The sequence below is a fragment of the Dipodomys merriami genome, unplaced genomic scaffold, assembly GCF_024711535.1.
Source record: "Dipodomys merriami isolate MVZ:Mamm:240054 unplaced genomic scaffold, mDipMer1.0.p SCAF_31, whole genome shotgun sequence".
NCBI classification, from domain to species: Eukaryota; Metazoa; Chordata; class Mammalia; order Rodentia; family Heteromyidae; genus Dipodomys; species Dipodomys merriami.
In genome coordinates this window covers 2895108-2921102 of record NW_027204604.1, presented here as the reverse complement: position 1 = coordinate 2921102, position 25995 = coordinate 2895108, and the positions used below count along the sequence as shown (strand labels likewise).

Here is a 25995-nt window from a genome sequence, read left to right as displayed (position 1 = left end):
TTGCTAGATTTTACAGAATCAACTATATCTACAACATTCTGTGGGCAGGTCCCCAAAATCATATTTGTAAGAATTTCTTCTGTCTGATGGACTGGAAAACACAGGTGGTCAATTCTGTGATCATTCCAGAAATTTCTCCCCATAGTATACTATCAACAGTGTTGAATTCTAGAATAATTAGTTGGGAATAAATGTCCTTGCCAGACTATAGTTGTTTTTTTTTTAATGTAGTCAGGGAAAGTAGTTTTAATACAGGAAGAAAAAGATTCATTCATACATTCGTTTCCATTCATTTTCACAAACAGAGGCATTTTTTTCCTGTTTCTTTTAAGGAAATGTTTGAAATTTTCCAAAGTCATACTGTACAACTCTGTCTCTTTACAAGAGTAGAAATTATATACAATCAGAAGTTCACCTCTATTCATTTCCTTTGAGACAGAGTATTAACAAAAGGTATTCAATTTTAATATTGTCCCACCGAGAGGACAACTCAGTAATTAACAATAATGGCACCAGTGATACATATTAATATTCTGAGTAAATGTATTTCAACAAATTTTAATGATTTTTTTTCCATCCAACATCTGCACAAATCATCTACAGCAGAAAAGCGGATGTGAAAATCGAAATGTCCTATTGTGAGTCAAGAGAAGGAATGTACGTTGTAAACCCAAAAGTCATTTAATCACTAAATGGCCAGAAAGAAAACATTATCTGAGACATTCTGAAGCTCTTCTTCTATGTAGTATAATACTAGGACTATTTTAAGAAATCTCTTCCTGTAGTACATAAGTGAGCACAAAGGAAATTGGTCCAAATGAAATAAAGATAACCAGCACCATCTTGCCACATGGTGGATGATAGAGTGTTGAGTTTAACAGGCACCATTTTGTCTCCTGGTAGAGGCAGAGAAGTTCCATCCTCAGGTAATGGGCGTGCCTGAGTTCCTAGAGGAAGGGGCAGGGACTTGGAGGATAGGATACTGGACCTGTCAGTCCTGTGCTTTGAACTCTTGAGAGACTCTTGAGTTTCCTGTGTCTCTGCCTGGTGATGCTGCCCCTGTTTAGGCCTGGATCAGCTCAGACACCATTATGCCATGTCTCATGTGCTGAGTCTTGTGTCTCCTGTCTTCTGTTTCTCCTCTGGTCAACATGGCATACCACTTCAGCTCTCCACTGGGGTTGATCTGATTTATTCGGTATTGTTTTTCTGCTCTTTCTTTCCTCTCCTGCTCTCATGGCTCAGTTTTCTGACAGTATTAGGTGTATTCTAGGGGGTTCAAGTCTTTGTGACAGGAGTCCACCTGCAGTCACCAGTGTTCCAATAAAGACTCGTGATTCAACCTCTTAAATTGGGACACCTCCATATCTTTCTGATTGAATTCCCATACAACATAACCACTCAGTGTCAAGGAAGTACCACACTAGAAAAGGATGGGTCAAACTGCTTGCTGTCTATGCAGGCTACACCATATTGCTTCTACTTAATGCTTCTTTATGAGGCTGTTCAAGTATATTTATTTTTATTGTAAAGATACTGTACAAAGGGGTTACAGTTACATGAGTAAGGTAATGAGTACTTTTCCTATGGAACATTGTTACCCCCTCCTTTGTTTTTCCTCTACCATCCCTTTCCTCCCCACTTCCCAAATTCTTCCCTCTCCCCAAGTTGTAAAGATCATTTTCAACATAGTGTCTTGTACATCTCATGGTTACAATTGTTCAAGTATATTTAGGTAACTTTTTTTTCTCTCTCTCTCATTAGATTTGAAAGGAAGAGCATGGAGACTGTAGCTGATTAAGGAAAGTACTCTAGTACCTTTGTAACAGATTTTCAACACTCAGAGTCTGGAAATTAGATTTGACACAATTGGCAAGCCACTTCTTAGATTTTGTTGACCAATGAGGACTAGAAATATACACTACCTCTGCTAAAACAGGCCAGATGGAAAGCACGCCAAATGCAATGTAGAATTGCAGAACTAGGCTCCTGAAGTCATTTCTAGGTTTAAATATGGTTTCTAAGTTTGACTACTACATGATCTTAATGTGCTAGTTTGCAAGCCATGTATAACCAAGGTAATAACCACACTTTTCTCATAGAGTTTGTTAGAATTAAAGGAGTTGGATTATGACTAACATCTTATAGGCATATGAATATGTCACAGTGGAACTCATTATTTCAAACAGTTAACAAATGCTAATTTTTAAAAGGAGAAAATAACATCGCTATATACTGAATGTTATTTTGGTTAAAGAAAAGTCTACATTAAAAAGATCTTTTCCATCAAATGAAGTATTACATCACCGTAATTATTCTCTTGGCAACTGATGACTCTATCAATCTAGTCTGTGGACTTGTGTTTGTGAAATTCCTAGAAGGAAAAATAAAATTACCTCAGCTCTGAGATCTAACAGCCAGAAAACCATGGATTTCAGGATAAAGATATAAATGACTTGATGAAACACATTTCAAAACCCACAGAGGAGGTGTAGCCACAAGACGCTCATTAAAGGCAACTCCCTGAGGGAAGAGGCTCGGGCTTTGGTTCATGGAGTTCTTTACAACAGATGTTCTGTGAAGAAATCAGGGAGCAGCAGAAATGTTCTTGACAGCCTCCTTCCAGGAGGGCTGATTAGTGTTCCTCAGTGCATCACACATCAGGCCTGTTGCTTTCTGGTGCCACAGGTAGGGCTCAACATCTGGAATCTGGTCCTGACCCATTCAGGAAGATTGGGAAACATGACACCTTCCTCATACTTGGACAGGTCTACTAACCTTTGATAGAGCTTCTATATTTAATGATCTATGGGCCTTATTTACCCACTTTCCCTCATGTATTCTATATCCTAATTGGAAGTGTAGAGTCAAGATCCTATCATATGATCATATGATATTTTTGCTCTGAGGGCTTATTGTTTGTTATTGTTGCACTGGGGATTGAACTCTACAGTCTTCTACCTGTTAGGCAAACCATTTAGCTCCTAAGCCATACACTCAGTCCTTTTTACATGTTTACTGAGAGTTTCAGTTGGGGCCTTGTATTTCTACTTGAGTTGGTCTTAGACCATAATCTTCTTACCTCTGCCTTCTGAAACTGCATGTGTGTACCTCCATGCTTAGCTTGGTTTAGAGATATGGTCTAACTTTACCTAGCCTAGCTTCTACCCATGCTTCTTCTAATTCTGTCTCCCAATAGCTGGAATTATAAGTACCACCACCCACAGCCAACCTTTGAGGGCATTTTAAAGACATGCTTCAAACTTGTCATCTATCCAAATGGCTCTGTTGGAGGGTAGGGGCCAACAATTAATATCTAGATTACTTGGCCTCAATGTCAGAATTTCTGGTCCTGTATGTGGAGGGTAGGAGCTCAAGCATCTGAATGTGGTGTAAGTTCTCAGGTAATCATGATGATTCAGATCTGGGATCCCTCTGTGAAAATTATTGACCTGGTTTGAGTCTGCTGTGGTAGTGAGGAGAAATATGTATTAGTCAAATAAATTGCTTACGTCAAACCAAATAATTAGTGCGAAAGTTACTGGCAAAAGTTTGGATAGGTAATGGGACCTGAAACAAAAGAGAAATTCCGCAGAAGATTGCCAATTAAAGTGTCCTAAGGAACCCCTTCAGAAAATACTTCATAATTTTAGAACCTATTATTTCATTTCACATTAGGTTTGCTCCCTTGAGTTTTCATGTAGGGAGGGCTCAAAACACAGAGTCTCTGTTGACCGCCATGGTTCGAAATGATTTTTAAGCAGGCATGAACTCCCTGACTCCATTGATTTCCATTTCCCTCAGCCATCTTGTTGTTTAAACACTTGTTTTCATGTGGTGAAAATGCCAAAATCATAGAAGCGTAAATAACAAAAAGGTTCCACTGGCTTTTGCAAGAGAAAAATGTAGAGAAAGAGTTGGATTGGGGCCTCAATGGATTGAAGAGAGAAAATGGTATCAGCAGAATCTTGTCTCTCTCCTCTCAGGTCTCCTCTGCTTCCACTCATGATAGCTGCACTTTCAGATTTGGCAGGGAGGGGCTGCAGGAAGTGGCTGGCATTAGATGCATGAGATGCAGGTTCAAATGCAGGGCGTGATATATGCTCTCTGCATTGTACTGCTTGACTGCTTTTCATTGGCTCAGATTGAAATATTTATCATTCCTGAAACAAACAAACAAGCGAGCAAACACAGGGGCACAAGGTCTGATTGTGGGCAAAACACAGGGGCACAAGGTCTGATTGTGGAATAGCACAGGATGCTAAGAGGAAAACTGGAACCCTCTAACCAAGAGACATGAGGGCATGTAAGGTTCAAAAATGGCACAAATGTACTATTACTCTCTTGGGATTTGATACAGTCATTCCTCCTTTGATGAGAGTGTTATTTAAGAACCTGGGATGTATCTGGACTCACACACACTATGAAACTTTATCTCTACTCTTTCTATATCTAGGACACATCTATGACAGTTTGATTTATAAATTAACAACAAACCACCATCCTTCATCACAGTTTCACAGATAGTAGACTCATTATTATAGAGACCTGAGAAATCAGCATTATGATCCTTTTTTAAATATTAAGCTTAGAACTGTACCTTTCCACCAAAAAAGAAGCACTCAATAGCGTCTCCTGGGCACATCTGAGTGCTAGATCACTGGTCTTGCACTTTGCAGCCATTCTTAAGGACACTGAAAATTGACCACCACAGGTGCTGTGGTACTGTAACAGTACCTCTGATGACTGAGATGGTTCATAAGTGAACAGTAAGTGTGTATAGACTCTGCTGGACAAAATGACAAGGGTAGGAGATAGTATGAGACTTCAGCATGCAATTAAAAATACATGAGTTGTTTATTTCTGGAAATTTCCATTGAATATCTTCAGATCAGAGTTGACCATGAGTAAACGGAAAGGTACCACCTGATTAGAGGAGCAAATGTAGTGAGCATTATTAATTACCTAACGTGTGCCTAGAGTTATTAAGGTAAATAGTGAGAAGGAGAGCAAAACCAGCTACGATTGCCTCTTCTCCCACTGTTATCCATTTACTCTTTCCCTTGTATTTATATTCTAGTAGATAAGACACAATATAGACATGCTAAGCTAGGAATGGAAGCCCATACACATTCCAATGTGGTCACTGAAGTGTGCAGGAAAGGACTGGCTTCATAAACTATGAATTAGATAATACATACTTGACAGAGTATGTACTTTGCACTCTCATTTTTTTCATAGGTTCCACAGCTACCTGCCCACCAAAGTTTTGCTTGTTCCAATTAATTAATAATAAGAATACTGTAGTGGTTACAATGGATATGCCCATGGGTGTCACAATCTGCTTTTCATGAAGTTTTCACAAGACTCTAGGTGTTCTTTATCCACTTGCAGGAGGACAACAGGGGATTTCCTCATGCTGCTGATTTTTAAAATGATTGGAAATATACCTTGAAGTATCTAAGCTATATTAAGGATTGTCTTGATTTTTATGAGTATTTATACAGGTAGGTAAAATGCTTGTAGATTTTATTCAAGTCAAGTATTCATCTGTTGCTGCTCAAATAAAAAAAAGAGAAAAAGAAAAGAATAAGATATTATTTTTAAGAAATAATGCAAAAATTTCTTTAGGGCACTCTAAGAATTCAAATAAAACTTCAAGTTGCTTTCAAACTGCAGATCCAGTCAGATAGATTGGAGGGTTTTTTTTTTAAATAACCTTAAAGTAATAGATAAATCTTTCTTCTGAGATTAAAAAAGCCAGAAAAGAGAATTATACTTCTTATTCTTTTAAAAATATGATTTAAAAAGTATCAGTGAAGCTCAAAGAACAATACTATCTTCCTATCTTTGCTGGTAAAGTAGTAAAAAAAAAAAGGGATTTTAACTTAATTTTTTTATTCTCTTAGTCTTTTCTTGCCCCAGGATGTTCTAAAGATAGCATTTAATTGCAGGTGTGTGTGTGTGTATGTGTGTGTGCGTGTGTGTGTGTGTGTGTGTGTGTGTGTGTGTGTCTGAGTGAGCCACAGAAGAGTATGCAAATGAGCAAGGCTAGCAGCCTTTGCTGGAGGCTGGTTGAGTCCATGGTAAGCACACTTCAAAAGTTCCCTTCCGTCTTCTCGATGGCTTAGAAGTTAGTCCCTTTCTAAAGTGTGTGGTTTTTTTTTTTTTTTAGAAGCAGGAAGTTCACTGTCAAGATGATGAATAAGTAAAGTAAAGTAAACTTTAGAAATTATAAAATAGATATCTATTGCTCTTTTTGGTTCATGATGTTCATGCACATACATACACAGAACAGGATAAATACCAATTCCACAAAGGTAAAGGTAAAAATAAAATCCATGAAAGACTTTGACAACGTGTTTAAAACAGTCATAACTGCTGTGGCTCTATTCTCATATTTGGGAGTATGTGTCACACTAAATGGATTTGCCAGTGCTTTCAAAAGCCACTAGTTTATTAATAATTTAAATACTTTTTATTTGTTGAATCCACCTACTTGATTATCTTCAATGGGTTGACTTTTTTCCAAGGGAAAAATAGCAGCACATTTGGAAGATATACACAGAAGTAAAACATTATGCACAACGATTCTAAAGATTCATAGGAACTGGGTGTAATATAAATTGCATAGCTTTTAATATACCAAAGGTGAAGATGAACCATCTGTTTCAGTGGCTGATGGTGGTTGTTTTAAAGAATATTGTTCCACAGTATCCTATATCACTATGCTGGCTTTTACATTATAAAAAGCTGTTAATCTCACCTTCCTTCTACCCTCTGCATAAAGTCATATACCATCTTAGCCCATTGTTTATTTCAATTTCAAACATAAAATTATATTCCTTTATTTCCATTCCTTTATACCCTTGCAATTTTTTAGATATACCATGCTGAAGTGTTTACTTACATCTTGCTGATTAAATCAAAGAAGACCCAGAGCAGATGAACCAACCACACAAAACATGTGGTGGGCTCTAGATTTGCAAAGGGTAAGAACAATCTGGTTGTAGAGAAGGACTAAATTGATTTGTAGAAAGAGCCTTTGCTATTCAGATACAAGTTAGCAGAAAGGGAGACAATAAGAGAATGGTGGACTGCATAGCTTGCACATGGCAGCTGATAAACCAAAACCTGACTGTCAAGGAAATGGGAGCAGAGGGCTACAGAAGAATATAAAAGTCGAAAGGATCAAGGAATGAGGAAATACGGATGGGACAGCAAATCTTTAGCCTCAGAACCCAAAAGGAAACAGACAGGAGACACTCCAATCACAAAGCCACTCAATGCTCATATTGAGCCCAAGACCAAGCTTTGTAAAGAGGAAGATGGCACACCATGCCAGAGATAGGCTAAAGTTCTGATCCCAGGTAGCATACCTGTGCTATGTGTTCTGTTCTCGGCCCCATTTTTTCTTTTTTATTAAATAAACTTTTCTATCCTCCTTACTGACCTTCACATCTTCTGTTGCCAAAGGCAAAGACTAAGGTTGAGTCACTGCCCTAATCTTTCTGGTAATATATTTGATGCATTGCATGGGAAGTGAGGGATTAAGTATGTCTTTTTCTGATTTGGATTTGTTACATGATTATGATTCCACTAAACAGAGACTTCAAAAGTTATAGAAGTAGTTTCTAGCACTCAGCACGTTGGAAGAAGAAAGGTGTGCCCAGGAGAGCACAAGTGTGTGTCTGCACTTCATTCTTTTTACTAGATGCCTGGTTTGTGAGTCCAGAACTCAACACTGTAAGATGATAGTGAAACCAAGCCTCTCCAGGTGGCCAATGTGCTATCGGCAGTCCATTCCTCTGAGGTCCTAGAAGTATTGCTAAATTTCAAAAGAGAAAAGTGGGCTGGCAATGTGGCTCAGTGGTAGAGTGCCTACCTTGCATTCCTGAAGCCCTGGGTTCGATTCCTCAGTACCACATAAACAGAAAAAGCTGGATGTGGTGCTGTGGCTCAAGTTGTAGAGTGTTAATCTTGAGCAAAAAGAAGCTCAGAGACAATGCCCAGGCCCTGAGTTCAAGTCCCAAGACTAGTAAAAAAAAATCAAATAAATTAAACCTTTCTCTTTTGAGAGAGAGAAGGGGGGAGAGAGGGGATAAAGAGGGAGAGAGATACTCTGTCCTTTAAAAATGGAAGAAGAAAGGTAAATTCACTTGAGGATGTCACAGATTTGGGTCCAATCAACTAATGGGACACAGTCAGAGATATATCTATCTTTCTGTCTGTCTGTCTTTCAAGGCAGAGTGGTACAATACTGAGCCTAAGAGAACTTAATAGCAAGACTGTCTTGTCCTCTAATGGAGACAGAGATTAGGGGCTGGATCTTACTGCCCTCTTCAACTCCTTTTCTTAAATACTAGACACTTTGTTCACTAGTGATTTTTAACTGATTTTCCAGTTAAGTAAAGATTTCCTATTTCTTTGGTAATGTATAGAGATGGAGAGTTAATTACTTTTCCGTTCAAGGACAGCATTCTATATCCACCAGTAGAATTACACACGGAGGAAAAGTTAGCTTTATTTTCCAAAAAAATTTTATGTTATTCATGCTTCGCACTGTAATTTTGTAACCTAATTAAATTTCACTTAAAGTGATGAAAATAATGGTAACTTGTTTCCACAAAAATTAATGGCTTTGTAAAACTTAAAAATTATGACTTAATAAAAAATGCTGTCAAAATAGTGTAAGAAAAATAATGAAGTTGGTGGGGACATTATAAAAACCTAGAAAGATTCTGTAATTAGGTGCTTCCTTAATGATCTTTATTTTTTTTTTTTGTTCTCCTTTTAAGGAACTTTGAAAGTGGGAGTAATCAACTATATATTAGAGGTGTGATTATTTTTTTTGTAGTAAGGATGCTAGACTTCAAGATAACAAGATACCACCATAAAGCACAACTTGGCCTTATAATATTTTTAAGTTGAAAATGGTGGTTAAAGCAATTAATTAAACATACACACACACATACACAGGTGGCTTTATGTTATTTGTATCTATACTGTAAAGGCAGTCATGGCAGGACCAAGAAAAAGTAATTTTAAGTTGAATTCAAGTCAGAAAAATGATTATCTAAGTAAAAGATATGAGGACACAAGAAAATTCTCAAGAATAGTTCCTAAGTTGTAACTATCACAAAATATTCTAGTTATTTCTGTATTTACCAGTTATTCTGAACTAGTCAGTAGGCCTACAAAAATAAACAAACAAAATAGTTCTTATCCTTACAGCTTGTAATTATAAGTAGAAATCTGAATAGCCAAGCTCTGCTTATGAGAATTAACTAAATTTAATTTTGAAACTCACTCACATATAAAAAGTACTCATAACATTCCTTCAAGTATCAAATTATAAACATTGTAAACAAGATTATATTGATACAAATTTCTTTATGTTTATACTGAGATAAAAAATGTCAATATTAATTTTCCTATTAGGAAAGATTTTGACATATTTCCTTCAAATAAAAATTCAGTAAACTCTTCCTCCCTCCTTCCTTTCCTCTTCCTTCTTTCCTTTCTTCCTTTCTTCCTTTCTTCCTTCCTTCCTTCCTTCCTTCCTTCCTTCCTTCCTTCCTTCCTTCCTTCCTTCTGCTCTTTATTTCTTTCTCTCCCTCCCTCCCTCCCTCTCTCTCTCCTTTCTTTCTTCCTTCCTTCCTTCCTTCTGCTCTTTCTCTATTTCTTTCTCTCCCTCCCTCTCTCTCTCTCTCTCTCTCTCTCTCTCTCTTTCTTTCCTTTCTTTCTTTCTTTCTTTCTTTCTTTCTTTCTTTCTTTCTTTCTTTCTTTCTTTCTTTCTTTCTTTCTTTCTTTCTTTTCTTTCTTTCTTTCTCTGCAGGTTATGGGACTTTTAAGGCTTGAACTCAGGGGCTGGGACTTGTCCTTGAGCTCTTTTGCTCAAGGCTAGTGTTCTGCCCCTGGAGTCACAGCTTCACTTACATCTTTTTGTTTTGTGTGAGTGCTTAATTGGAGATAGTCTCATGGAGTTTCCTTCCTGTACTGACTTCAAGCATAAATCCTCAGATCTCAGCTTATGGAGTAGCTAGGATTGCAGGAGTGGGCTACCAGCACCCAACTCCATTATTTTTTTTTTTAATTTTTGATGATATTTTTCCTCTGTTGGAAACTCATTGCTAAGCCTGGAAGTAGTGAGAAGTGGGTGAAGAGGTAGGGCCTGGGGGAAGTAATTGTGTTATCAAAGACATTGATTTTAGAAGGGATTCATTTAGTTCTGGGTAACCCTAGTTTGTTGGCCCGAGAAGAGGTTGTACTAGAAGCAACAATGGCCCCTCCCTCTTCTCAGGCTTCCTATTTGGCTATGTGATCTCTCCCTCTCATTTTCATGCCAAGATGTCATCTACTTTGACATAGCAGCAAGACCCTCACAAGGCCTATGCAGATGTCAACGCCATTTCCTAGGGTCTAAGAATAGATTACTTCATAAAATATCCAGCCTTAGGGATTTTGTTATAACCACAGAAAATTGACCAAACCAGTAGGAAAATACAACAAAGCACTAAATATTTATCACTGTAAGACACTGTGCTAACACCTTAAATAGACTGTTATTAAATTCTCCAGACAATTTTGTAGACTAGAATTGTCATTGAGCCTTTGTTCTGTGTGAACAGTCAGATTTAGTTATACTTGTGGATTCCAGCACACTGTCTCAGTTAGTGAGTAAAAGAGGGTAATCTAAACCCATGCTTCAAGGACTCATATGTCTGTTATTTATATAACTGTCACTAAGTTCTAATTCCTAATAGTTTTCACTCCCTTTCAATGTCTAAGGTAGTAAAGGTACAGGGATAGAAGAGAGTCAAAAACATCATTTAAGACAAACTATTCACATTCCATTTCCCCTTTCCATTTTCCATGTTCTAAGAAAAGAGTTTTGAAAATACACAGGTTCCTTAAGGCTAGTATTTCTTATGAAGCTTGCAAACTAACAATTCTCATCCATTTAAAGATAGAAATCACAAATCATTTACTGTCAGAGAAGAGATGGATTGTTGACAAACTAGGCTAGCTCTGAGTTCTTTCCACTGTTACATTAAAGAAGTTTAGAAAAAGATAAATAGAAGAAAATGATTCCTTTTGGAAATAAGTATAAAACTTTCATAAAATATCTGTTTCTAGCTCGTCAGTATAGAATTTGTCACTAATCATTTTAAACTATGCCCTTTTATGCTGCTTCTGTCTCTTTTCCCTTTCTGAGTAGTTCTTTGATGTAACAAAGACAGTTTCAGACAAGATTTCAGTTCATCTGGAAAAAAAAAGGTTTAAGTCTGGAGGCAAAATGCAGTGTATTTAAAATTTATATACTCTATAATGCCTTTGTTCTGAACTTGAAGATCTTGCAAAACTTCTAAGCTTCCTTGCCTGCCTCCTCTAAGCTCATTTGTTCTTTTCTTTGCTTATTATCATGCAAGTATAACTTGAAATTGTGGATCCATCATTTAACTACATGCAGAGTCATGACTGACCCTTTCTGATCAACTGCCAATCCATACAGGTTTGACTGATAAAAGAGCCAATTAGATTTAAGTAAATTAAGGGACAGCACCAATGTCAACCACTTATTAAACTGAATGCTGAATTCCATGCATACCAAACAGTAATGCACTGAGCCCCATTAAGCGTTGAAATCCTAACCCCATTAGTAACTCCAGACCTTAAAGGGGTAAAGGCCATAGGAAAGTTTCATATTTATGGATTAACATTTGGATTCCGTTTTTATTTTTTTAATTCTTTTCCTAGAACTCTTGAACCTGCACCATAATGCTATTCAAGAGCTCAGACTAAATATATTCTTCGTTTCTAAGGGTATCTTAGCGCTAACTATGAGCATTGTTATTACACACAAGTAAAAATGTAGTGATCATAAACATACACTGAGTGAGGGAAGAAAGTACTGTTACTGCAAATAAAAGATGCTCTTTATGTCCTTTAAATCTCAACAGTGAGTGTTGGAAATAAAAAGTGAATGCTATTTGGGATTTGCCACTATCATTCTATAAGTTAAATTAGCATTAGCACATCTCACTTAGTTTAATTCCTATGTTAATATAAGGAGTTTATGATACGCTTTAATTAATTAATTAGTTAAATTTCTTTCTGCCAGTACAGGGGCTTTGAATCAGGACCTGGGTTCTGTCCCTTAGCTTTGTTGCTCAAGGCTGTTACTCTACCACTTGAGCCACAGTTCTACTTCTGGGTTTTTGCTAATTAATTACAGACGAGAGTCTCCGGGAATTTCCTGATCGGAATGACTTTGAATTGCAATTCTCAGATCTCAGCCTCTTTAGAGGCAGGGTGACAGGCATGAACTGCTGGCATTTGGCCTCACCAAATGTTTTACATAAATTGTTTTCTCTTCAGAAGAAAAGATAGCTACTAGTAAAGGAGACATTTCATAGCCATACCACGAAAAGATGAAGTATTGTGGGAAGATTCTTCATACCATTTTCCCTAACTTCTCCTTTCCTGTGTTCATCTGAGACAAAGCAACTGTTGTAGAGGAGAAAATAAAATCAAAGAGTGATAAGTTAAGAAAACTTGAGTACATGTCTCTACTCTAAAACTCTCATCCTCCTGATAGTCTGGGCTGCAATTTGTTTATAGGTCCTTAGCACTCCTACAACGTACAGAGAGGGTGACAGTTTGTGAGGCTGATTATAGTAGAGGGTTGCTCAGGCAGAGATGAAGCCTGAATAGGACTGAGTTCTGATAAGCTTATGGTATAGAACTGGTAATTAAGCTATCTTGACTGATTTATTCATTCACTCACTATTCATTCTGTGACCAGCATGTGTCAGGCTTAGTCTAGGCACTGAAGATAAAGATATGAATAAGATACCATTTTTGTTGTGTAGGATCTAAGAAGCAGAGATTGTGATGGTCAAATTAATTTCAATGCATTGTACCTTGGGATACGAAGTACAATGTTTGATGAGAGATGACTTGTCTAGTAGAGTGAGTTCTAAGTTGAAATCTAAAAGCAGAGTTGTACTTGGCCAGGTCAAATGAGTTTAAAGAGAGCTTTTGACACACATTGGATAGTAAACTTTGGAAAAAGAATATATATGTATATATAATTTTTTGCCCAAACACTCTAGTGTTATGTTTTTAATCTGAAAAGAAAACATGGCTAAAGGTGTTATTACACATCTTGTAGTATCTAGCATCAAAAGAAAGACAAAAAGGAACTCAACATTGATGTGTCAAAAACATCTAACACTGAAATCAGGAAATGGCAATAATGATAACAATGCAAATCTAATGGAATAGTAAATAGCACATAGAACCTTCTCTCTCCATAACTGGTTCACTTTTGCGTACTGGTTCATTTATTATTCATTTTAGTATGAAACTCAGTTCACTGGCCAAAGGCATGGAAGATTTCTTTAATAACTCTCAGTTCTAATTTAATTCTACTTAAACACACATATTCTAGTGAATGCCACATGCTTTTCAGCATGATTTTTATGTGTAAATCAGGATAATATGTTTTCAGTTCATTAAGTAAAAGGAAGCATGAACTAAAACCTATTTAATCAATGAGGTATCATCTTTAAACTGCCACAAGGTCATAAAAAAGATAATTTCAAAGCTATAAGATTCCTAATTGTAATCAACAACAATCCAATGATAAAAAAGTATGTCCTAATGGCTGTAATAAAGTTGAGAAAATCTCTGTCTGTCTTAAAAACATTGGCTTCTTATTTGGGTAAAGAGCTTTCTCCCAAAGTCTAGATTTCTGAATATGATTAATGAATGATTACATTGAGCTCAAACTGGGAAAGTTGCATAACAGAGCCTCAAAATCATGTCACAGTAAGCAACAACAGCGTGAGGATGAAAATGACCCTTAAGTAAGTGTCCCCTCTCCTGCTATAAAATACAAACTTCAGTTTCTCCCTGTTTGCATATTTCCCATCTATTGATAGATATCCTCATGTACGTATTGAGTTAACAATAAAAGCTTGTTATTCATATATGTTTTCTATAACTAAGGCAGCATCCTATAAAAGACAAAATAGTAAACCACGCCTTCTTAAATACAAGGACAAAGACAAATTAGCTCTATTTTATGAAAAAGAGTGTAACTGGTAAATTATAAATGATCTAGATCAGTGTCAATTATATGAAGTGAAATAAGTCAGGCTCAGATAGACAAAGTAGACTCCTTGTAGACCCAGGTTTTCTCTTATATGTGGAAGTTAGATCTAAATTATACATTTATTTATTTATTTATTTATGAACATATAGGATATATGCATAAACACATGGACATACTAATTCAAAAATGGTTTATGCAGGAAAGGACTCCTATGGTGTAACTCCTTTGAATAACTTTCAATGCACTGAATACCAAGAAGCTGGAGCATGAGTTTTGGGGAGGTTGAAGTCAAGGAGAGGGATGTAGACAAGGGGAGAGAGGAAGAGTTGGGCAAATGCAGTTATAATGTCCGATGTATGCATGCGAAAATGAAACTAGGAAAATTGAGGGGATAGGTGGAGGAGAGTGAAGAAAGGGGTGACATTGAACAAGATGCATTGTAGTCACAAACTAACATGTGGACTGAAACCATTTTGTAGAACTACTTAATGAAAATAAAAAAAATAAAAATAAAACATAACTAAATCAGGGTCAAAACCATAGTGAATACAGAGCTTATTTACTCTTCCACATGTGTTATTAAGAACATGTTACTCGTGGAGATGGGAGGGCAGGGATGATAGGGGAAAAACAAAGCAGGAGGCAACAATGCTTGATAAGAAAGTACTCATTACCTTGCTCATGTCATTGCAACCCCTCTGTACGGTATTTTCACAATAAAAAAATTATTAAAAAAAGAACATGTTACTATGTAACTCCAAATATCCATGAAAAACACTGATTCTATTCTTATTTTTGAAGGATTGGCTCCTCCCCACCACCCTGTTTTCCCAGGTGCATACAGATACCAGGCAAGCCACCAAAGATGTGTGCAGACTGCCTGACACAGGCAGGACAATCTCACTAATGGAACTAAGCCTGCCTGCAAACATTCCATCATGCACTCAGCTGAAAAGCCTCCACCCCCTAGACCTAGTGGCTTTTTCATTGACCTCTGCCTCCTTGCTCAGACTTCATGTAAACCCAGCTCCTGTCCACCTCTTTGTACAGTCTCCAAGCCCACGGGCAGGCTGTGCCCCTGGCTGCTCTATCTCCATAAACAGTCTTCGCTTGTGGAAGATACGTTTGGCCTGTTTCCTTCCATTCTCCTCCATTTTCCTAACATCTGGTGCTGAACCCCGGGAGAGGAGAAATGCCGGGAATAACTGGGTCCCCTCCACCTGCCCCGTGCCATCTCTCATCAAGCCTTTTTCCTTCACTCTCTTTCCAAGGCCTTTCTCCACGAGGAGCCACAGAGCCCCTTGTACCTCTTCCTCCTCTAGCTTCCTCCTGTCAGTCCTTCTCTTCTGTCCCCAGTCTCCCAATTTCCAGGCAGGAGGCTCTTTGCCTTTGATGATGCCAAGCATCATCCAAAAGCCTTCAGGACAAGGTAACCAGTCTTGGTTCATGGTGGAGGCACCCAGACAGACCAGGGTATTCTGAGAAGTCCCCTATCTCCTGTCTGCGGAGTCCCCAGAAACTCCAGGCATCTCCCGGCTTTGCTGACCCCCTGATGCTTTTAAATTAGGACCTTGGGGATGCGCTCTCCTAATTATTGGGGCCTGTTCATTTGCCTTCCCAAGGCACTGGGGATGCCTGAAGCAGTGGGGCAGGTCACTCCATAGTTCTACCAAACTATCTCCCAGAGACACCCCATTGGGCTTGCCCACAGTCTAATCTTAAGATTCTTGGGCTGATTGATTTGGAGTCAAAGAAAACTGACTTGTCTACTGTCATTTAAAAAATGGCTGCCATTGGCCTGAATTAGGGACCTTCAATTTTATTTGAACAATTCTCTCCAACACAATGGCAAGAGGTCTGAGGTACTCTACACCCAAGCCCTCCTGTACCTCTGCTCCAGAAGCCTCCCTACTCTGTTCATTCTGTTCTGCTTAAGTCCTCTAGAACCTCCACTTGAGAGCCCCCCTCCTGCTCTGCAGCCTTGCTCACCAATTCCTTCTCTGCCAGAAGCCTCCTAGCCATCTCCTTTAGAAAGATAACTTTCCTTATCTTGTAGCAGCTCAATCTGTCTCTCTTCCTTCTTCCTTTCTCTCTGACTCTGTCTCTGTCTCTCTCTCTTTCTCTGTTTGATGACATCCAGACTGGAGATCCTTTTCTTCATTTTTGCTCTTGTAACTACATTCTTGCTCTCTGTCCTCGGTCCAGATTCTCTAAGATAAAACTATCTGTCCTCTAAGCAAACTTCTTCTGTAGATCTTTGCCCCTGTCCCTCCTAGACAGGAGTCTGCTGTGTTACTGACACAAGGTGGGGGTGGGTGTAAGCCTTCAAAGATAAAGTAATAACAGCTCTGCCTAAACTCCAAAAGCTACAGCAGGATCCCCCAAGCTCCCCAAACTAAACCACTTAATGAGACCTCCTCTGAGCTGCTTTTCATTCCATAAAACTTCCCCTAATGGGTGGGGCCTTACACAATCTATACTGCTTTTTCCATCCTCCTAAGCAAGACCTTCTCTCTTTAACTCCACAGAACAGACATTCATATTCCATAACACACCAGTCCTCAGGAAAGTTAGAGAGCTAACAAAACCCTTCAGAAAAATGTAACCCAACTAACCCTGGAGCTCAAACAAGACTAAGTTAGACTTTTTCCCCAGCACTTTTCCAAATGTGCACCCCTCCCTGTAAACCTTGCCAAATAAGCCCCTTTGGACTCATACATTTCCCAACCCCCTTCTCTGGCTAATACACCTTCCTGCCTTCTAGACCTTCCTCTGGGTCTTTCACTAATCTATCACAGACAGTGGCTGGCTGGCTAACACAATGGGGCCAGCTTCTCTTTTACTTCTCTCTCCTTTTCCCACCTCAAAATCCCATAATAAAAAAAAAAAAAACTAGTCCTTTTTTTTTGCCTTTGGGACTCAGACAATAATCCAAACCTTTTCACCTTCTTGAGTCTACTTACTTCAGAATCTGGATTCTTAATTTCTCCTTCAAGGCAAACTTCTCTAGAGACTGCTACAGGCCTCCTGGAAAAACCCCTCCGTCCTAGACCCTGGAAGCTGACACCTTGGAAGAGGCCACACAGAGGGATTTTCTGCAACCTCTACTCTTCTATCAAGCTTACCATCTTCACTTGTGTAGTTGTTCAAATGTCAATTCATTACCAACATTGTTTAAATGTTTTCTGCTCTTGTCATCAATGTTTGTTTAAGGATGAAGATTCTGTTAAATTCTCTTTGTTGTTGGAAGACGTTAAAGTGCTTCTGCCTTATTCTATCTTGAGTTTTCCCTGTTTTGCATGGTGTTGCCTGTTTTTCTACCATTGACCACGTGGTTCCATTGTACAGTGGGCGAAAATATCTTTTGCCACTGGAATTCCAAAAAACAGCCAATTTTTATTTTTGTAAAACCTAAGTGCACCTTAAAATTTTTGTGAATGTGTGTGTGTATGTGAGTGTGTGAGAGAGAACATGCTCAATGTAATCTCATTTTACATAAAAACTGTCATTATGGAGTAAAAAGTAATCTTTTCCTATTTTTAGGTACTGATACTCCCTGAAATTATTTGCTCCTTGACTGCAGTTGTAAATCTTAGTCAATGGAGTTAATTATAAAGTGTGCTGCTCATTAAAAGGAAAAATTTTTAATCAATGGAAGTAGTAAAAATAATGTGACCCAGCCCCCCTCCTAACCAGCTGTGATGGAGAAAATCAGTAAGGATAAATGTAAAGAAAGAGGAACACTACTAAAGAAAGCCTTGGGAGAGGAATTGAGGGAACAAAAAAAAATAGCTTCCTTTGGATAAGAAAGGATTTGAGAAGTAAGAATGGTCTTAAATGTTTGTTCCAAAATGGAAAGACAAACCTAAGAAGGTTTAAGATGAGATGGTATGAGTCTTAAAAGATAGAGCTTATGAGTAAAGTTAGTAAAGTTGGTATGTAATTAAGTTGGCTATAATTTATAAAAAGATCAGTATTAATAAAACCAGCACCTCATTCTTTATGTCCATCTATGAGAGTAATTGTGCACTAATAAGTTTGTTACACAAAACTAAGTGGCAACTGAAGTTCATTTAAGTGTTTATGTTAAGGTCCTTCAAATAAAAATTTTGTTTAACGTCTGTTTCCCAAATATGTAAAACTGTCTTGGATTCAAAGCTGACAATGGTTTCAATCTTAATTAGTATCCTAAAGTACTATGTTTAGTTAATCGTTAAGTAGATTGTTTAATCAGTTGCTATTTTAAAATTGTCATGTTTACTGAGTTTGTCATGGAGATTTCATCCTCTGCAACATTTAGTCAGACCCACGTGGGGATAAATAACTCTTACAAGTATTTATTGGTTAGACTTAACTTCTATTAACAAGTTCCATGTAAACTCTGCTTAACAGCTATTTCTATTGATCTCCTTGTTGCTTCCTTTTGAGTAGAAGAGCTGTTAACAAAGGCTCATTTGATCTGAGGTCGAAGCCAGCCCAAGAATAACCAGCACGATTCTGGAAGTAGTGCTCTGGCTGAAAGTGGAAGAGTGCTAGCCTTGAGCAAAAGAGCTCAGGGACAGTGCCCAGGCCCTGAGTTCAAGCCCGGTGACTGACAAAAGAGATCTCAGCAAGAAGCACACACCCCTGGGAAAATGCTTGTCCTGGTGACAAGAATCAATCCAGTGGCAGTTGGAAAATACTGTGCCGAATCCTAAATGGCATCACTTCGTGTTTTCAAAATTAATGAGAGCAGGGCAGTCAAAAGAAAAGAGTTAATAACCATGCCTATCTAATGTCCATGCCTGTCTACCTTCTAATTGGACAGGGACTTACATTCTTTCCTTTTTTACCTGCTAGTTCTATTTATAGTGAGTCTTGGACTCTGGGCAGCTTGCCTTGGCACCTTCCTGGGTGCCATGCATTTCTACAATCCAATCATATATCAGCGTCTCCTACTGGGGCATTTACCACTCCAATCCAGCCCCAGCTTCTGATGACTGCTTATTTTTTTTACCAGTCCACCATGCTCTCTTCTACCTAGTTGCCAGAAGCCCTAGACACGAACCTTTCTGCCTCCAGTTCAGTTACATGGAAATTCCTCCTTCCTTATAATAGGCTATTACTGGGGTTATGTTCCAAGTGAAACTTTTCTGGCTTGTGACCAGGGTGTATTTTCCTGTGTCGTTCATGTCAACCAGTCCTGCCACCTTGTCAGCCTTTTGCCTGATCTCATCTTTTTCAAAAGTTTCTCTTTAACAGGGTAACAGCCCTCTCTGAGGATACTACCTGGGAGCAAGTCAAGGCCATCCTATTACTGCAGGCAACCAGAGGCTTTGCTTAAATTGTCCTGCCCTGCCTTGCTGAGGGTAGAGCTGGACCCTGAAGACCTCAGCCCCAGTGATTCCTCAACACCCTATGTCAGCATGAAGTAGCCAGAATGGCAACCATCAACCTCTTTCCCTGGTCTCCCCTCTCAGCCCAATTTTTTTATGTATCTAAAGAGCTTATATGAAGGCCTTGGCACTCCCCCATGCCCCATTCTTTCCATGTATCCAAAGATGGAATAGGAAGGATTGACCCCCACCCTGTTTTTCCAGGTGCATACAGATACCAAGCAAGCTACCAAAGGTATGTGCAGACTGCCTGACACAGGCAGGACAATCTCACTAATCTAACTAAGCCTGCCTGCAAATATTCCACTGTGGACCCAACCAAAAAGCGCCCCCCCCCTTCCTAGACCTAATAGCTTTTTCATCAACCTCTGCCTCCTTGCTCAGATGTCATAAAAACCCAGTTCCTGTCCTACCTCTTTGCATAGTCTCCAAGCCTGCAGGAAGGCTGTGCTTCTCACGGCTGTGTCTCAATAAACAGTCCTCACCAATGGAAGATTGAGTGGCCTGTTTCTTTCCTCTCTCTTCCATTTTCCTAACAATTCCTAACTATGAATAAAAGACATTTTATACAAAGATTTAGAGTGATAGCAAGTTTCTATCACTTCCAGCAAGTGGGTTAGAGTACAAAGATATATTTGCCCATACATTTTTTTTTTCTTTTTGGATCTGATTTATTTTGTGATTTGGTCTCAATTTTAACAGAAGCACCAATAAAATTCTAATTCCAGTATTTTTATTATTCATCATGAAATACAACACTAACTCATGTTGGTAAGTCCCAAATGTGTCTTTCCAGTATTTTATCATTATTATTTTGGCAATGCAAGGTTTTGAATACAAGGTTTTTCCCTTGCTAGGCTGGTACTGTACCTCTCATGCCACACTTTCAGCCCTGTTTTTCTTGATTATTTTAGTGACAGGGTCTGGCAAACTTTTCTGCTGAGGCTGGCTTTTAACCACTCCTGCTCTCAGCTTTACAGGTAGCTAGGATTATATGTGTAAGCCACTGTAAGTGTAAGCCATCACAAGTGTAAGCCCAGAAAAAGCATTCTCTTTTTAAACAATATAACTTCTGTATTCAAATGCGCTAGTACATCCATTCAGTAATACAGTACCATAAAAGGTACCACCAGTGCGTGGTCTGCAGACTATCACTGGTTATTAGTAGCTCTTTTGAGGGTAAAGAGCTTCTATGCGAATTGTGCCTGAGTGTTTTTTTTTCCTAGTAATAGGTCCTTTGCTGTTCTTTATCTCTTTGTGAATAGAGAGAGACCTATTGTCAAGTTCGCTACTCACAAGATCATGGCGTTCTCCCTGTGTCTAGAGCACACTGGTTCCTGCAATTGGTGAAAAAGTAGGTATTGAGGATGCACAGTCCTTCTTGAGTATTTCCAGAAACACACATTCCTAAACACACGTACAGTGGAGAATCACGCTCCATTATTTTAAGTCAGGTTTTGCTTTTCCATTCTCCTGGGAGGGAGATGTTCTTCTCAGTATTGAGCTCCCAGAAACACTTAGGTTAAGGCTGGAGTTGATTGTAGATCATAGTAAGGCTAATTATAGTACTTTTGAATTACGTCAGATTTTCAGAGAAATATTTAAATGAAAACATCCAAACTACACTCCTTGTCACATATGAAAGCAGTACTGCAGAAGTGAAATCAGTGTCATCAGTAGACGGCAAACTTGGAGGTGTTCATCTGGTGTGGCCTGTAGTTTTCATGACTTGTACTCATTTCCTTACTTATGTAACCGTAACCCCTTTGTACATCACCTTCACAACTAATAAAAAAAAAAAAGAATCCTGCAGGACAAAATGAAAGCTTGCCTTTAAAACACACACCTTTTGGAGTCTAAGTCGTCTCAAGCATTTTTCCAATCTACTTAACATAGAAAGCCAGAAATCTATGTGACACACACACACACACACACACACACACACACACACACACACACACAGTACAAAATGGAAGCAGTCTCAAGGAAACAATAAAAGATGATCAGTGCATCTCGATCACAGGAAACAACCTAACAACCAGAAGTGCCATGAATGTCAGAGTTCTAAAAGAAATGAATTCCAGCACTAAACAAGGGGTTAAATGTGAGAGAGCCCACACATGTGGTCGACTTACCCCCTGGAGGCATCGCTAGTGTTATGGGATCACTGGTCAAGCTGCCTTGGCTATTGGAAGCATTCACTTGGATGGTGTAGTTAGTAAAAGGAACCAACTCATCAGTGAGCACCCAAACGTTGGTCTCCTTAGTACTGTGCATGATTTTTGTGCCGCTCACGAGGGTGTAGTTATTACCTGCTGATTTAAAAATGAAATGGTTAAAATTAGCACAGGTGTAAGAATTCTTTCTTCCTATGATTTGGATGTTTTTTTGGGGGTTCCTGATGGACTACACTGTGAAAAACAGTAAGAACACCACTCTAAGAGGCCTTGTATGGTCTCTCATCACTATGAATAATTTGTAGGGCCAGGTTTTAGGGTTCACATCAGTTGCACAGAAGGCAGAGATTGGGAGGACCATGGGTTAAGTCCAGCCTAGCAAAAAGTTAGAGACCCCCATCTGAACAAGCAAGTTAGCCATAGTAACACATGCTATAGCCACAGCTATGTAGGAGGGGTAAGTAGGGGTATCTTGGTCCAAGGCAGGCCCTCACCAAAATCCTGAGACCCTACCTGAAAAATAGCTGAAGTAAATATGAGCTTAAGGCATAGTACAGGTGGAATAGTGCTTGTCAAGTAAACACAAGGCCCTGGGTTCCAAGGCCAGTACCACCAATATATTTATATCCTTTATTTTGCTACCTGTTAAGCAAAATGAAACAAGAGTCAGACCTGTCCTTCATTCATCCCAGTGATCAAAGTGGCTTGATTGATAATTGAAGATAATATGAAGCTGTATCACAAGTATCAGGTATATGGTAAAATAATGTAATATATAAATTGATCATTTTATGCATTGCTTTTTGTGTTTTGTTTTTAACCTTTGAGTTTTCTTTGGGCTGAAGACAAAAATAACATATTTCCCCTAAGTACCTATAAAAACGATTATGGCTATAAAAAATCTATGTATAGATTGCATGTATCTGTAAGTATGGATTTTCTGCTGTCATGTCTTTCTACTTAATCCTTCTTTAAGTCAGAATTGTTTAGAATACCCTCAAAAGTATCAGGATATGGTCAGATGATCTATTTTGTTAGCATGTGGGAAAATACAGAAGCTGCCTGGCCACATAAATATGTTATTTCCAGCCAGTGGCACCAGCTCATGACGATAATCTCAGTCATGCAAGCAGTGAAGTTCAGGAGGATTATAACTTGAAGCCAGCCAGGGCAAAATGTTAGGAAGGCCATCTTCCTCAAGAAATAATACACGTGTGGTTATTAACATCTTCTATCATAGTTACATACAAGTTGTAAGTAGAAAGATCAAAATCTGAAACTGTCTCCAGACAAAACACATTGGGCTCTACCAAAAAAACCAAAAAAACAAAAACAAAAACAAAACAAAACAAAACAAAACCTCCCAAATTCCAAACCTGAAAACAATTAAGGGCTCAAGCTGTGAATTTTTCCAGCATTCCCAACAAGATAATGTATTCTTAATTTAAAAAAAAAAACAGTTAACTAAATCAACTAATATTATTTGTGACTTCATGCCATTCTGAAAATAATAAAGCTCAAACAATATAAGAGGGAGTATGATAGCTAGTAGCTTCATGATCATTTTCATGAAATGTGGGGGAGGCAAAAATCTTTATAAATATAAGCACAATTTTTATTTCTTTTTTTTTCTTCTTTGGGGGCCTGGTCATGGGGCCTGAACTCTGGGCCTGGGCACTGTCCCTCAGCTCTTCAGCTCAAGGCTAGCACTCTACCACTTGAGCCACAGCACCACTCCAGCTTTTTTCTTTTTGCTTATGTGGTGCTGAGGAATCAAACCCAGGGCCTCATGCATGCAAGGCAAGTGCTCTACCACTGAGCCACCTTCCCAGCCAGAATATAAGCACAATTTTTAATATGTGTATAGTGATTTTTGCATAAGAACCTTAGCTGAATTTTTATTGTTACAAAAAGACACAGGTATGCTTTTCACACGCAGAAGAGATTCCTAGTAGTATATAAAAATTTATTGTTCTGGTACTTGTCAAGGAATGGTTTATTCCAAAGAGAATGAGTGGTACATTTGGGTACAAAGGGGTGGTAATTTTTATTCATTTCCAGTAGATCCAGTTAAAGAGATATCCAAAGCTTAAAGAAATATTGCAACATCTTAAATGGAAATAGATGATCTATGTGTATGTATTTGTAACATATATTGGCAAGAAGCTCTGACAAGTGCAAAATAGCCTTTGAGAATTTCATTATACATTGAAATGACACTTCTAAATGATGTCCTTTTAGCTTTCATAGGTTCTTTACAGCTAGTCCACTTGATTCTACTGGAAAGTATCAAGTTCTAACAGCATGCATAAGAGAAGACTTTGGTGCAGAAAAGAGTATGTCTAAAATGTATAAAATGGAGTTCCTGTACTCAACAAATCTGGCTAAGATTGAATGCAAGGTCAGGTGCTGGTGGCTCTCACCTGTAATCCTAGCTACTCAGGAGACTGAAGTCTGAGGATTGATTGTGAAGGCAACCTAGGCAGAAAAGGCCATGAAACTCTTAATCCTAAGAAATCATCAAAAAGCTGGAAAATGAGCTGTGGCTCAAGTGGTTGAGTGCCAGCTTTAGCTTAAAAATGAAAAGACCTGCGTTCAAGCCCCAGATGAAATGCAAGGCCTTTGTGATCATTGTGGAAGAATAATTAAATAAACCATTAGGTTGGGAAGAACTCCAGTTTTCAGGCACTTAGCTTCTCTCGACATTCTCCATTACAGCTGAAACAACCTCTGTATTGTCACCTGTTCAGCTGTAAAACTTCAAAAAGGTCACCTTTCCTACAGAGACCCAAGTAGAGGCTTCCCTGACTCTGAAGTAGTCAAATTTGCACATCTTACAAAAGACGGAAAGTTGCAAAACAACAACAAACATTCTACAAGCAAGTCATGAGAGCATTTTTCAAAACAGTTTTTTTTAAACCAATTTCTACTCAGGTACACATGAAAGATCAAAGAGTAAACATCTATGATTACCATATTGTCGGAAGTATTTCTCTCTTGCCTTGTGTTTATTTGTTTCTGGAGCGAATTTTGAGTTATAAAACAAATGCCATTGCTAGCTTTGAACATGGCATGACAAGAGGAAATATATTAAGTACTACTCTATTCTCAGTTTCCCAGATAACAACATTAATACGTGGTAATTATACAATTAGTTGTAATGTTTAAGTTCTAGTTATAGAACAATGATTACTCAGTAATTATAAGAAGTATATAATTACTCAATAATTATGAGAAGTTTGCAATTACATAACAATTTTGCTCAGCTCAAAAAAAAATCATACATATATCTCCAGGCACCAGGCTGCTGAGTGAATGCAATGTTCTCTCACCCTACAAACATAGTTCAATGCACACAGACCTAGCACAACTGACACCATTTCAACTCCCCAGGAAGTTAAAAAAAATCTCTAAATTCAAATGCAAACAAGGACCTCATTTGCCAGTCAGATGGAAGCTTTCCCCCATCTCATTCACTCTGTCCTCTCTTTCTTCCTCTGCTCCTTAATACATTTGAATTCCCAGATATTTAACAATCTCAGATTGTTAAAAGGTAATCACTCCTCTTGAGGGAGAATCTTTTTCTTTCTTTCTCTCTCTCACTCTCTTTCCTTTTAATCCTCATTAAAACCACTTTTTACTTACCGAGCTTTGTTTTCAGTGGGCAGAAAATACAGCCCTGTGGGTTCAGCCCCCCCCCCAAATCAAGGTAGAAAATAGCAAAGTGATTTGAATTTCCTATCATCATTTTGTCTAGTCAGCCACAGCTCTCACACAATTTCTGAGTGTAAGTGGATGGTACAGGTCTGTTTACAATGCTGTGTTGTGGAACTCCCCACAACCCACATTCCCAGGCATGAGGTTCAAGTGTCCTCCCAGCATCCACAGGCTAGCTGGCTTGGTTTCAGCCAATGGACTTCCAATTCTTTGTCTATTCTTTTGTTCCAAGTTTTACCTTTATCTACACCAAAATCTCCTGGAGCTAGCTCATAAACATTCACATATCTGATTTCCACCCCAGACCCACGGAGGAAAAACATCAAAGTCTAGGGTCTAGAGCTTGTTGGGTGATTTTGCTTCAGCACACTGAAATTTGAGAACTACTGATGGAGTTAGTTAATCTATAAGTATTTGAATATGATTCAAATTCATTTCTTCTGCTTCTAAAAGCAACAGGATTGCATAAGCATTCTTATTAAGGATGCCTTTAGCTTCTAACTTTGGGTGATAAGATGTTTATTCATGAAATAATGCATCTAGACAGAGTACAAAAAAACTGATGTTTAAACGAGCACTATCTTTTCTGACTATAAAATCAAAT

The 25995-nt window shown here is 38.4% G+C and overlaps 1 protein-coding gene across 1 annotated transcript in view; it reads right to left on the bottom strand.

Moving 5' to 3' along the window:
* Ush2a (usherin) overlaps positions 1–25995 on the bottom strand; it is a 640266-nt gene that overhangs the window by 250562 nt on the left and 363709 nt on the right. The window contains exon 37 of the mRNA XM_070041435.1: positions 21633–21812. Within this exon, the coding sequence (XP_069897536.1) occupies positions 21633–21812 (180 nt within the window). The remainder of the gene's footprint in view (positions 1–21632; positions 21813–25995) is intronic.